Below are 14323 nucleotides of genomic sequence, written 5' to 3'. Positions count from 1 at the left end.
CTCTACCTGCAATTATTGGAGTGATCATTTAATGATTTTATTTTATGATTACTCAAAGTTGGCTGAACTTAGAGACCTATCAGTGTCTTATGATTCACCGGCAGGTAATTCCTGAGAGAATAAAACAAAAATAAAGCAAATCGGTCCAGTATGGACTGATTTGCCAAAGCTGTTTTTTAGTAAACTCTTTTGATACATAGATGGATATATATTCACAAAGGTTTGATAAGTGAATCGAGGACAATAAACTGAATAACTGCTAAACATGTATATTCAGAAAATTGATATGAAAATAAGAATAAAGAATTTAGTTAACACATATGTATCAAAGGTCCATTTTAATTTATAACTTATTTTAAAATGACCCTATTTAACCATTTTTGGGTCATATTTTGTATTTTTTACATCATATTTTGTCACTTTTGAGGTCATATTTGCTTGCTTATTTGGGCTATTTTTAGGTCTTAAACATCCGAGCCCTACTTATAACCAAAGTCTGGTACAAGTTGGAGGGCAACAGAAGTCATAATGCACGGTACGTAGTTCCAAATCTTAATAATAATATAAGAGAATTTATTGGACTCCAACCTATTCAATACATTACAGGATGTTAACATTTTTAGTTAAACATCGTTAAAATGGAGACATGTTTCGCCCTCCATGTGGGGCATCATCAGTCATATCAAAGCACCTCAAAATTAAACCAGACGTCTGGTTGGAAATTATGAACATAATATGTAAGAAAGAATACATTAAAAAACATGTACAAGGTCCTATCCTAAACGAAATAACAATAGACTAGTTACACATAGTAAAATACGCTAGTGGTTTCTTAATATTAAAATGAGGCCATCATATGTACAGTATAACAATGAAAGTAATCAGTCTATATGTTATGGAGTTCGATGGTAGTTCTACGTAGTATATACAAATGTTGGCAAAATAAAATACAATTTATAATTACTGTACACTTATTTATAATTGTTAAAATTGATGAGGTAAAACATTCCAATTTGTCTATTTGTAATTTGGCTCCAACCAAAATAATTCGCCCTAGGATTCATGAGGTAGTCCACTCTGTTGGTCACTCTCTATATGAATGGAGTGCACAGTGCAAGTGAACAGCTTTTGTTGATTATAAAATGAGGCTGTGCTAAGACAGTTAAAACAACACCGGCTTCAAATGAAGATAGTTAAAAACATCATTAGATTCTTCCTAGTTGACTAGAGGTTTGCATATATTTTGTTGTTGAAGAGTGGGAAAGTCAGTTGTTGGTTGAATGGGCAATGGTCGAAAATGTTGTGCAGTGCAATCGGTGTTTGAGCTGTCCTATATGTGAGGGAATCAGAAAATGGAGGATTTGTCTTAATTAGTTAAGTGAAATGACGGAAAAAGAGAAAAAAAGGGGGGAAATCATTGAGAAATGAAAGATGTGAAAGTTAAAACTTACCTTGAAAGCTGTTGAGCTGTTACCTAATTGCTAGGAGGTTTGTGGAGCACTGGCTGTCGCTAATGTCCTGTTCCTCGTGTTGTACGTGTGATGTCTTAGAGGAGGGGAGTGGATTTGAGAAGGCGGGGCTGTGGGTATGTGATTGGCGCTTGGGGAGGAGTTGTGTGTATTGGAGGGAGAATAGGGGCGCGATGAGTTGAGCGGCTTAGTGGGGGTGCTTGGAGAGCTTGTTTTGAGGACGTTAACAAGTCTTTTGTCTTTCAGATTTAAACTATTGAGCGAAAATATTAATTGTTCGTAAAGAGGGCTTCGGTTGTCTATTGGATCATTTAAATTTTTATTCTTATTATATTTTTGGTCCAAAAAAATGTATAAATTTTCGAACTCGGTCATGAGCCTGCCTTTATCTAGTCTTTCTAAAATTTGGAGATCCTGTTCGATTGTGGTAAAACTATGTCCGGTGTCTTTCATATGGATGCTCATGGCTGAGTGTTTATTGTGCTTTTGGGCATTGCAATGTTCTGCATATCTAATTGCAAAGCCTCGACCAGTTTGACCGATATATGAACTGTTACATTCAGCACATTTCAGTCTATGAATGCCAGAGCCCGAAAATTTATTGTTGTCCGAGTTTATCTTATTGTGGTTGAAAAATAGCTTTTGACTAGAATTATGGGTTTTATAGGCTACCCTAATATCTTTTTTTTTTTTTTTTTTTTTAAGGGGTAGCGATTTGATGTCTAATGGGGTTAATGTAGGTGAAAGATGCATATTTAGGCTTATTAATTTTTATTGGGGAGAGGCTCGTGGCCAATTTCAATTTCACTTTATTGATTATTTTCTGTATTATTGAGTTATTGTATCCATTGAGAACAGCTATTTCTTTTATGGTACTTATTTCTTTTTTTAAATTGACGGTTGACATGGGAATTTTTAACGCTCTGTACACTAAACTGTAAAACGAGGCTTGTTTGTGCGATTGTGGGTGAAGAGAATTTTGTTTTATGGTTGTGGGAGTGAATGAAGGTTTTCTGTGAATCTGGAAATCGAAATTGTTTAAGGTCCTGGTGATTGTAATGTCTAAAAAATTGATGAAATTATTGTCCTCATCGTCTTTAGTAAACTTGATGCAATTATCAAGGCTGTTTAAGTAAGTTAGTATGTCTTCACTATTGTTGCAGCTTTTGTCTATTATTGCTAGTGTGTCATCGACACATTAGGTAACAGCTCAACAGCTTTCAAGGTAAGTTTTAACTTTCACATCTTTCATTTCTCAATGATTTCCCCCCTTTTTTTCTCTTTTTCCGTCATTTCACTTAACTAATTAAGACAAATCCTCCATTTTCAGATTCCCTCACATGTAGGACAGCTCAAACACCGATTGCACTGCACAACATTTTCGACCATTGCCCATTCAACCAACAACTGACTTTCCCACTCTTCAACAACAAAATATACGCAAACCTCTAGTCAACTAGGAAGAATCTAATGATGTTTTTAACTATCTTCATTTGAAGCTGGTGTTGTTTTAACTCTGTCTTAGCACAGCCTCATTTTATAATCAACAAAAGCTGTTCACTTGCACTGTGCACTCCATTCATATAGAGAGTGACCAACGGAGTGGACTACCTCATGAATCCTAGGGCGAATTATTTTGGTTGGAGCCAAATTACAAATAGACAAATTGGAATGATTTATAATTGTTAAAATTGATGAGGTAAAAAAGTGTACAGTAATAATAAATTGAATTTTATTTTGCCAACATTTGTATATACTACGTAGAACTACCATCGAACTCTATAGAATATAGACTTTGATTACTTTCATTGTTATACTGTACATATGACCTCATTTTAATATTAAGAAACCACTAGCGTATATTACTAGGTGTAACTAGTCTATTGTTATTTCGTTTAGGATAGGACCTTGTACGTGTTTTTTAATGTATTCTTTCTTGCATATTACGTTCATAATTTCCAATCAGACGTCTGGTTTAATTTTGAGGTGCTTTGATATGACTGATGATGCCCCACATGGAGGGCGAAACATGTCTCCATTTTAACGATGTTTAACTAAAAATGTTAACATCCTGTAATGTATTGAATAGGTTGGTGTCCAATAAATTCTCTTATATTATTATTGAGATTCTTTCAATACGGAAAATAAAATGATTTTCATTACTTGTTCCAAATCTTGCCGATATATATAACTGATTACATAAAATCAGCTTCATGGTCCGTATCGCACTTCAATAGATTCACAATTAAGTATTTATTTATTTTCCACCTAGTCGATACAATGATTGCTTATGGCAATTTTTAATGGTCAAAAGTGGTACCACCATTTATTTATTTTCCACCTAGTCGATACAATGATTGCTTATGGCAATTTTTAATGGTCAAAAGTGGTACCACCATTAAAAATTGCCATAAGCAATCATTGTATCGACTAGGTGGAAAATAAATAAATACTTAATTGTGAATATATAACTGTGTACTAACATTGCCGTTGCGATGACACAATAACTTTGTTGACAGAAACCATTTTTCTTTAAAAAGGTACAAAAGTCATGGCTGTGAAAGGTTCATTGTATTTTTCTTGTAAAGAAGGCATATAAATCTGTAACTGGTACCAATTTCAGGTGTTGAATCCTTATAGTTTTCTCAATATCGCTGTGAATGACATACAGAAAGAAGGATTTTATATATAGATGCTGTGTTTTTGGTAATGGGCTACACATTGACTTCACACATTGCTGGTTGATGTTATTGCTGCTAAATATAAGATCAGGGTCATAGCCCTGTCTCCATCTCCCACTATTGAAAAGATGCTGGGAGCTTAGTCGTGTCTGAGAGTAAGGTGACTTACTTCTGCCCATTTGTGCAATGCAATGCCACTATCATCAGATTCGTAGCCCCATACAGTACTGTGGCAAAGTCACCAATAAATATCTGTGAATGCTGGTTTCCAAAATTGGATGGTACGTTTTCTTAGAAGTCGATGTTGGGTGATTTATATACAGAGGAGATTGTGTAATTATTTGGCTCAACCGTGAGAATTTCAACATTATTTTTGTCTTTAAAAGCAGTGGAAAGTATCTGGACATCTGGCTGGACAAAGATAGCACTTCAGTACATACTGTGGGGTCTCAATAGCACGTAGCATTCCATTCACCTTTGGTCAGCACATATCAATGCTTTGGTGTTTTTCTTGTATGCACAGCATATGGCATTTATGTTGGCTACATCGTTCTTGTAGCAGCTCCTCTTTGGCTGATGATATGCCTTCTATATTAACAGAGATAATTGTTAACTGTGGCCCTGAAAAGGACTCCACTGTTGATATTTCCAGTGTGAAAGGATCAGCTGCCGGTGTTAGATTAGTTGACTGACTGCCCAGGATGTGCCAGATTGTGTACCGTTCTTTTCTAATTACAGTGTAAACACAATCTGTGGGGAGGCTGGTTTCTTGTATCCCTTCCCTTCCTTTCCAATACTGTACTTATGTTCAGGAATTGTTTACAAATTTCATCACTGCTTTGAAGCTAAGCCGTGTCTTTGAACACTCACAGTGTTGTTGAACACACACCCACTTGTCTGTGTGGTCGCTATTGGGCAGTTTGTATACCAAGTGTTTTTGGAGGTATCATCTTGAAAACATTTATTTGAATGACTTGTGAAAAGCCTTATCATTAAATAATCTCATCTGCAGGATAGGCATACCTGCCAACCTTTACGCTTTTTCGTAAAATTTACAGAAGGACACTGTGTTTAACTGTTTTATGGATGATGATTTTGCATAGCAAGATCTTCTTTTCAAAATTTGTCCCAGAACAAGCTTCCATAGGCTGCTGGTAAATACTGTGTGACCAACGAATATTCGATACATCGTTATGATTTATATAAAATATTCATACTATCGTTACAGTCTTTGACTGGGAATACGAGATATGTCCTGTGTACTAATCGATCAATATTGATTTGTGTTGAACGAGACTAACTCTATAAAAAATAGTTCTTTTGTTCTTCACCACGAATTACAAAGCATAGGTCGTCTTGTAGTTCTGGAAAAACATATTAATTATGTTGATCACTCAATTTGATTCATATTTATTGCTATGTATTGCGAGGCTGAGGTTATGTAGTTGTGAAGTAATGTGAATTGTATTAGTTGCCCATTTTTCCTTATGATCGCGTTGTTCATCGGTAATTATGAGTAAATCTACAAGGAAACGTTATCATCTGGTGTGTATTGATATCTATTCTTGGAGTTTCACATGCATACTGAAATCTAGAAAAGGTGACAAATTTGCGTTTTGTACAGTGTGCTCTTGTGATATTAACATAGCACGTTGTGGCAAAAAGAACCTAACTAATCATGTAAATTGTTTTAAACATCTTGGTAATTTGAAATCTAAGGAAGAAAATCAGGAAATAGTTTTTTAACAAAGCTGGAAATAATGTGTATGATGTAATCAAGGCAGAGGGTTTGTTTACTTCTGTTTGAGTGGAACACAACATTTTATTGAGTGCTGCCGATTATGCAGGAGCTTTGTTCTGTTTCCTATGTCAGAAATCACAAAAAAGTATAGTTGTGGTCGCACAAAAACGTGTGTCCTAAACAAAAAGGCGTGTACTGCAAAACAGGACGTTGTTACTTGTTTACGGAATAGTCAATTTTATTTGTCGATGGATGGAAGCAATGATACAGATTCCAAGTTGTATCCCATAGTGGTTACTTTTTATGATGCTGCTTGAGAAAGTATTATAAGTACTGTTTCATCATTACCAGCATTGAAGGGGATTCGACAGGGTGCAACATAGAAAAGGTGCAGCTGTTGCAGTTAGAATTAAAGTGCCAATTAAGAACTGTATGGAAAATTCTAAATTCCCATGGAGGGAATTAGATATTTTTCACCAATAGAGCATGTAAAAAATGTCGAAAACATATCAGATGTAAGGCTTTTCAGGCGTTTGCTCTATTAACCAGCGTTTCATCGTAGGTCTGACACTAGACTCATCAAAGTGGGATGTGTCAGATCCTACCCACTGACGCTGGGGTGTATGCAGGTGAACTTATCAGAAGCCGTTATAAGAGGCACAGTCTGATAACTGCATACGGGAGATAAATCTCCACTTTTTTTTTTTTTTTAAAGAACTGTGGCGATCTGTTCATACAGTGCTCCTTTTATGATTAGACTGAAAAAAATGGATTTTTAGCAGTTTTGAAAGATCAGTATAGTTTTGGTATTGGTTGCAGCTGCCATCTGATTAACTCAGCTGCTGATAATGCTGTTGTAAATTTACCAGTTAGAACTGATGAGATACTTGTTGATATTTTAAATTTCTTAGAAAAGAATGGCAAAAGAAAAGAACGTCTTCAGAAATTTTAAAGGCTGCGCTGAGTGGTTCATGCAGTTGAGGCGCTGGCCTTCTGACCCGAACTTGGCAGGTTCGATTCTGGTTCAGTCTGGTGGTATTTGAACGTGCTCAAATCCGTCAGCCTTGTGTCGCTACTGGTGCATAAAAGAACTTGTGCGGGACAACAATCCGGCACCTCGGTGTCTCCGAAAATCGTAAAAGTAGATAGTGGGAAGCAAAGCAAATAACATTATTTTTAGAAATTTCAAATTATGTATGGAAAAGAAAGTTGAATTATGCGGCTGAATAATGGTTTTGGATAATTGCATTTTTACCAATGTTGAGTACATGGCGGGGTAAGGTCAGTGGACACGATTTCCAAAGTTGTTACATAATTAGCTTGTGTGGAATAAGGGTCTGCGTGCACACTTGCTTACCGCCAGGCATACTGAAGCTCAAAGACTTAATAGCAACAAAAATTTTCCACCTTTTTGATACATATTATATTTGCTATTTAGCAAATTAATTACACACAGTACATGTTTCATTTTTTTATAGAACATTTTCAGCTGTTCACATTGCTTAGGTGATTCACTAAGTGTTTATCTTTTTAAGTACATCGTAATCAGGTACCTTGTTCTTCTTAAATACTACGTAAATATAAATTAAATTAAAATGAATTAAAAACAATGTGTTGGTTAAATGGGTTAGTGAAATGAGATGGGAATGGATTGACTTATAGATAGCCTATTATAAAAAACTACGGTATTTCTATTCATTTGAACAGTTGTTAAAATGTTTCCAGCACTTTATCACTAAAATATTCCACTTGTCTTCTGATGAAAAGGTTTTGAAAAATGTATGACTTTCCTTTGTCACAGTTCTGAGTATTGTTAAATGTTCACGTCATTTACTCCCTCCGAGGTGTCTGCTGTTTGTTTTGAATTTACAAAATGTCTTGAATTGGGTTGGTTCTGGAACCTTGAAGCTGATTGCCGTTATGCTATTAATAAAGGAGCTTCCCCATATTTTGAAATGAAATAAAGTAAAATGGGGGGCTTGCTTTTTGATAAAAGGCCATGTCTGCTCAACCAAACTTAGTCTATAAAAATGGTTTCATACCTTGCTGTTGTCAAAATCCACTCCTACTGTGACCTTGGAGGAGCTAAGTTTGAAGCAGCCTTCCGTCTTGTATAGTGATGATGTGTGTGTTCTAATGCTTACTCCACCTTCAGGGGAAGCAAGGCTGTGTGGAGGAGAGGAGGCGTGTCGCTTACAGTCACGGTTTCGGCTTTAGAAGGGGTAGGGAGAGTAGATATACGAGATGGCGGAAGTTCGTTCATTTTCTTTTATAGTCTGTTGTTTATTTTGCCTAATGTTTCAAGATTTGATAATATCCCTTCGTATAAAATGGTTCCTGTTATCAGTTATATCATTCAGGTTATTGTCCTGATTACTTTGTTGATCTAAAAAAATATATATTTTCTAATGTATTTAGAAGACCTCCTTTGTTTATTTTACATAATATTGTCAAATCCTGCTCTATAGTTGTGAACTGATGACCGGTTGTACTCATGTTGGTCCATTTTTGTATGCCTTCAGCATTGACACATTCTAAGTATCTTACCGTAAAACTACGCCCAGTTAGTCCGACATAAGATTTTTCACATTGATGACATTTTAATCTGTACACCTCTGATTCTGAATGTTTGTTTTTCCCTAGAGAATTAACACTGTTGTAATTTAAAAAATTTTGTTTTGTATTGTTGCTGGTTGAATACACGATCTTAGTTTTCCGAACAAATTCTTTACTGCATATAAATTAGGATTGTTGAAAGAAAATCTGGCGTATTTATCTTTCTTCTTTATTTTGGGTGTTAGATTAGTGTGAAACTTCTGTTCGAATTTTTTTATTGTCTTGTTTACCATATTGAGTCCAAAGCCTTTATATTGGGCTTGTTTACGAATAAAGAGTAGTTCTTTTTCTCGTTCTGCGTGGGGGATAGGCATATTAAATGCTTGATATATGTAACTGTAGTAAGCCGATCTTTTTTGTGATTCCGGATGCAATGAGTAGTTCTTTATTGTATTAGGAGTAAAAGAGGGTTTTCTATGTATCTTGAAAGTAAACTCTTCCTTATCCCATCTTATATTTGTCTAAAAAAAAATTTGGAACCTTCTTTTTCTTCTTCTACTGTAAACTTTACTCTAGAATCTAATGAATTTAATTTATTGAGGATATTATTACTGTTGTTCACTCTGTGGTCTATTACTACAAAAGTGTCGTCTACAAAGCGTATCCGTAAATTAAGACGCTCTGTTTGTCCTATTATTTTGGTGTGTTCAAGATGATCTAGATAAATGTTGGCTACAATGCCAAAAGCAGGAGCTCCCATAGGGAGGCCTTCCTGTCTGTATATCTTCTTATTAAAAGTAAAATAATTGTTTTGTAACAAATTTAAGTATATTAATGAAATCTATTTCTGGTAGGCTGAGTTGCTTATGTTCTATTAGATTCTTCCTAATAATTTTTGTTTCTTCCACTGGAATATTTGTATACATGTCTTTAATATCAAAGAAACATGTTACATGATGTGTTAATTTAAAATTCTTAAGTACTTTACAGAAATGTATGGAATTTTTTATTGGTTTCTTATTGTGAAAAAACTTAATGATTGGTTAGAAATGTATGTATGTATTGCGACGTTTTATAAGTAGAATTGCTACAGAAGTTTATATTTACGTAGTATTTAAGAATCACCTAAGCAATGTGAACAGCTGAAGATGTTCTATAAAAGAATGAAACGTGTACTGTTTGTAATTAATAGGACCTGGATTTTTAGGTTTTAAACTATTTTATTCCTTGCTAGTTAACTGCAGTATTTTAACTTAGTTATCCATTTCATTGCCATTGGAGTAAATTACGCAAATCTTATAAAACCTAAAAATAACTAAATAAGACGTTAAAACTTAAAAAAAAAAAAACTAAATGGGCTATTCAAGACATTATTACGTTATTTTGAAATAGAAGTACCAAATATTAATGAAATTGAATGATTTTTTTAAAAAATAAACATTATGCACGAGTTTTTGAAATGACTTCATGGTTTGGAACTGGAAGTGGTTTGTAAGTATAACTAGTGGAGCGAAACAACGTGATCGATACTATTCCACTAGCGTACAGCACAAATCAAGAGACAACCCCCTGGCGTTCACTGACCTGTATCTAGCAGGTACAAGCCCGTCGAACTTGCCAGCTTCAGTGCATCTCTCATTGTGTACGGTCGACTACCGCCAGCTACGGCGCTGTTCACTGTTTAGCTCTATACACACTATTATGCGACAAGACTAAAATTAATTTTCCCTATAAATCAATTTATTATTGAAGGCAGTTTAAGAAACTTACGCATCTCGGAAGTAGCGATGCCTAAAGGCAAGTCATCTTGAAGTTGGTTGATTCGCCAGTGGATTGGTAACGACCCGGACTTTACTACAGATGGCAAAATTATATTTTGTTAAGTCTTTTTTGCTTTACGTCGCACCGACACAGATATGTCTTACGGCGACGATGGGATAGGAAAGGCCTAGGAATTTGAAGGAAGCGGCCGTCCCTTAATTAAGGTACAGCCTTGGCATTTGCCTGGTCTGAAAATGGGAAACCACGGAAAAACTATCTTCAGGGCTGCCGACAGTGGGGTTTGAACCCACTATCCCCCGATTACTGGATACTGGCCGCACTTTAGTGACTGCATCTATCGAGCTCGGTAATATCCGTTTATGTGAAGCGCTGGTTTCTGCAAACGTGTCGTGGAATACGCTGACCATAGCTTGCACCGTCCGAGATGCTCTTTGCAATCTTTGGCCAAGAGAAAAACAGGATGGCAAGTTTTTACTTCTTTTGAGTGATAGTGCGGCATATATGATCAAAGGTGGTGAAGTATTGAAGAGTTTCTACCCTAACATGATGCATGTAACTTTCATAGCCCATGGCTTACACAGATTGGCTGAAGAAGTTAGAAATACTGTAATGTTCCATGAGTAAACAGTATTGTTTCTTCTGTGAGAAAGTTGTTTCTTAAATCTCCTAGCTGTATTATCACATTCAAGGAAATGTTGCCTCAACCTCCTCTTCCTCCCAAACCCATCATCACTCGTTGGGAGACATGGCTCAATGCAGCCCTATACTATGCCAATTACTTTGACGATATTAAAAATGTTATAAATTCTTTTGAGGTCGATGATGCACTCTGCATAGTGAAGGCTAAAACAGCTTTCAAGAACAAGAACGCTGTTTCACTTGCCTTCATTAGGGCACACTTGGCTGATATTCCTGCAGCTATTCAGCGTGTTGAGTCGGTATCGTTGCCGTTAAAGGATTCAATAGAAGTTATGGACTCCATTTCGAAGAAGGAAATACCAGGACCGGTGGGTGAAGCCTATTTATTCAAGCTCACCAAAATTCTACAGTGGAACCCTGGATTTTCAACAATGAACAGTGTGTCTGCAATACAGTACTTCAGGGAGAAGAAATTACTGACGAGGTACCATGGGGACCGAGAGCTATTGCTTCAGTGACGCTTGCTCCAATGACTTCTTCTTGTGTGGAGCGTACATTTTCCTGCTATAAGAATATTTTGAGAGATAACAGAAAAAGTTTTACTCTGAAAAATCTGGAAATGCATTTAGTTGTACAATGTAACAGCAAGTGAAAACTGTGTTCTATGCTTCTGAAAATGTTTCTTGAATGTATAATATAACTATTTAAAATAGTTTATTTATTCTGCCTTGATCAATACACTCATTAAATGAAAGAAAAACTATTTATTAAACCAAACATGTTTCGGGTAATCTCAACCATTCCCTTCCACAGTGGTAAAAATTCTAAATCTATTAAACAATTTTTTTGCCGGTTGGCATTTAGACTAGTCAATACGGACCAAACACAATATTAACTTATCATGGTTAAGTTTATTAACAATGTCTCTTGATGCATTGGAAGTGACAAAAATTTAACATACATGAACCATTTATTGTATTTGCGCATAAATATTCTTTGTTATTTTTAATTTCAGTTGGCATGATGTGTTTGAAGTGCTTTCATGAAGCCATTCTGTCCCATATTTTGAAATTAGTGGTATAGTTTTGTACTAGAGAGGTGTGAAGGTTACAATAAAGTACAAAAAATGTGAATGAATAGTATGACTTTAGTAATGATTGAAATGATCATTAAAAACTATTTCAGGGGGATAAAAACTTAAAAAAACTATTTTGAGCTATTAAAAAAACTAAAACATGGTTTTTAAAAACCTAAAAATCTGGGCCCTAGTAATTAATTAATTTGTTACATTGCAAATGTATATATAAAGTAGGTGGAAGATTTTTATTGTAATTAAGTCTTTGTAAATAGGATTTGATACGGAAAATGAAGCTGATTTTTGCAATACTGAAGCTCTCCGACATTTACAAGCTCATAACTCGAGAAATACTCTATGTGTAACATACACCCTTATTCGGCTGCACACTTCAGTTGTTGAAGCATGTGTGCGCAAGATGGCTATCGCTATTCAGGTATTTAGACATTATTACTATAGCTTCGATTTTTTAAGGATAAGGTGGTAGTGTGTTCCAAAAATTTCTGCCTGTTTATTTTTTTTATAATTCCCAAAGTTGGTCAGAGTAGATCTGATGACAGACAAATAAAGAGTTTGTGATCCTCCTGCTCCTCCTCATCACCATCATCATCTACCAAAAGCTAGCTGTATAACATACATCCATACCAAATCACTTTTTCAAGCTTAGGTAATATAAAGGACACTGTGACTGGACCACCTGCTCCACTAATGCCATCCACAGTTGCTAGGGAGATGTCGGTAAATGTTTAAAAGTTAGTTATAATAACCCAGAAGTCTGTCTGGAGATTGAACAGATATAGTTTTCAAAATCTTGCTTATATAATTTGAAGTTGAACCACAACTAGTAACTATACCAAAATGCCAAAATTATAACACCTTGCTACCTTTAAGATTATTAATTGTAAAAGGCATGTTAAAAACACATTTAAGAACATTTTAATGGGTAAAATGGCACATAGCAGTACTGTACCTTAGTGAGTGTATTTGTTCCTGAGTTTTAAATGACCTGCAATAGGGAGAAAAAGGTGTTCGTGCCATTATAATTGAAATTTCTCTTTTCAGGGAGTATGTTCACCGTTGCTACCAGAAGTGTGTAGAGGCAGTAGATAAAGACAGAGTTGAAATCATTCTTAAAGGAAAGATCACTAGAGCTGCTAATGATGGTTCACTTTGGACTAAAAATTGGGATGAAGAACCTTTACCAAGGTATTTGCTTCAGGCATTTTATTTGTATTCATGTTGTGCTATGAAATATTTTGCTGTAATTTTCCAACTTATAAATCTCATTTTTTATTCTGTAATGAGCTTTAACTCAAGTCAAAGTATTATTTCCACCTTTATAGCTAGTTTTATGCATATACAAACATGTCGGCTTAAATTCTAGCTAAACATTACAAGAACATGTTTCATTACTTTTTGGAACATCTACAACTGAAAAAAACATACATTAAGTACAGATATTGGTATATATAAAATACAGAACGCTAAAGGTGATAATGTTAAAATGCTCTTCCGAAGGGAATTAAAACACTGAACACGCCATTGCTCGTATTGATAGTATACTTCATTGTGGAATCAGTTTTTAAAGGGAAGAGGTTCTTCTTTATTCTAAATATAATAATGGTGTTGATATTATACTGTGTACATTCCACTAATGTGTAATATGTACAGAGTTTTGAATTTTAAACTGTAACAATCTGGGGAACTCCTTAAGATCAGAACCGTAGTTGATTATATTTCCTGGTTGAAAATTCACTAGGTTTTTTTACTCCCTTAGGATGGTTGCCTAGTTGTACTTCCTCTTAAAACAATAACCACCACCACCACCACCTGGTGGCTATGGTCGTTAAGGCGCTGAAGTCTAAACGGTCTGACACAGAGGTTAGCCGGTTCGAGTCCTGTTGGTCAGAAACATTTTCGCCATCAGAATGTTAGCCAGCAGGGTAGGGGAGGTGATGGTATACAATTTCTAATCACTAGATTGCTTGCCAAAAGCCTGGATTAAATTCCAAACCTCTCCGCCGTGCTCATATGGAGTGAGGGTATATGACGCTGTTGATGGTGATTCGTCCATCGGATGGGGACGTTAAGCCTTGAGCAGACCCCTTTGTGCTATTCGGAGTAAGCTATGTGCCGGCACCAGGTTTCACCCTCTCCCTACTATATATCACATCATTCATTTCATCTCATTAACTCCTCTGATGAGGTTGACGTCAGGAAAGGCATCCGGTCATTAAACCTGCCACGACAGGTTCATCTCGCCTCATACCCGACGCCGTAGGGAAACCAAACGGTTTCAATGTAATGTTTGAAAGCAATATTCATTTCCTTAATATTTGCTCTTAATTCTTTATACCTAAGCAAATCAAAATTATTTTTC

General features: G+C 35.6%; 1 protein-coding gene across 2 annotated transcripts in view; it reads left to right on the top strand.

The window, feature by feature from the left end:
• The window catches only part of LOC136857100 (leukocyte receptor cluster member 8 homolog), a 297050-nt gene that overhangs the window by 142141 nt on the left and 140586 nt on the right, over nt 1-14323 (top strand). For both annotated transcript variants that reach the window (XM_067135497.2, XM_067135498.2), the window contains one exon: nt 13006-13149. In XM_067135497.2, coding sequence (XP_066991598.1) covers nt 13006-13149 — 144 coding nt within the window. The remainder of the gene's footprint in view (nt 1-13005; nt 13150-14323) is intronic.

The sequence above is a fragment of the Anabrus simplex genome, chromosome 1 (assembly GCF_040414725.1).
Source record: "Anabrus simplex isolate iqAnaSimp1 chromosome 1, ASM4041472v1, whole genome shotgun sequence".
Taxonomy (NCBI): domain Eukaryota; kingdom Metazoa; phylum Arthropoda; class Insecta; order Orthoptera; family Tettigoniidae; genus Anabrus; species Anabrus simplex.
Note: the sequence above shows the minus strand (reverse complement) of the source record. Positions and strands in the feature narration are given on the sequence as shown.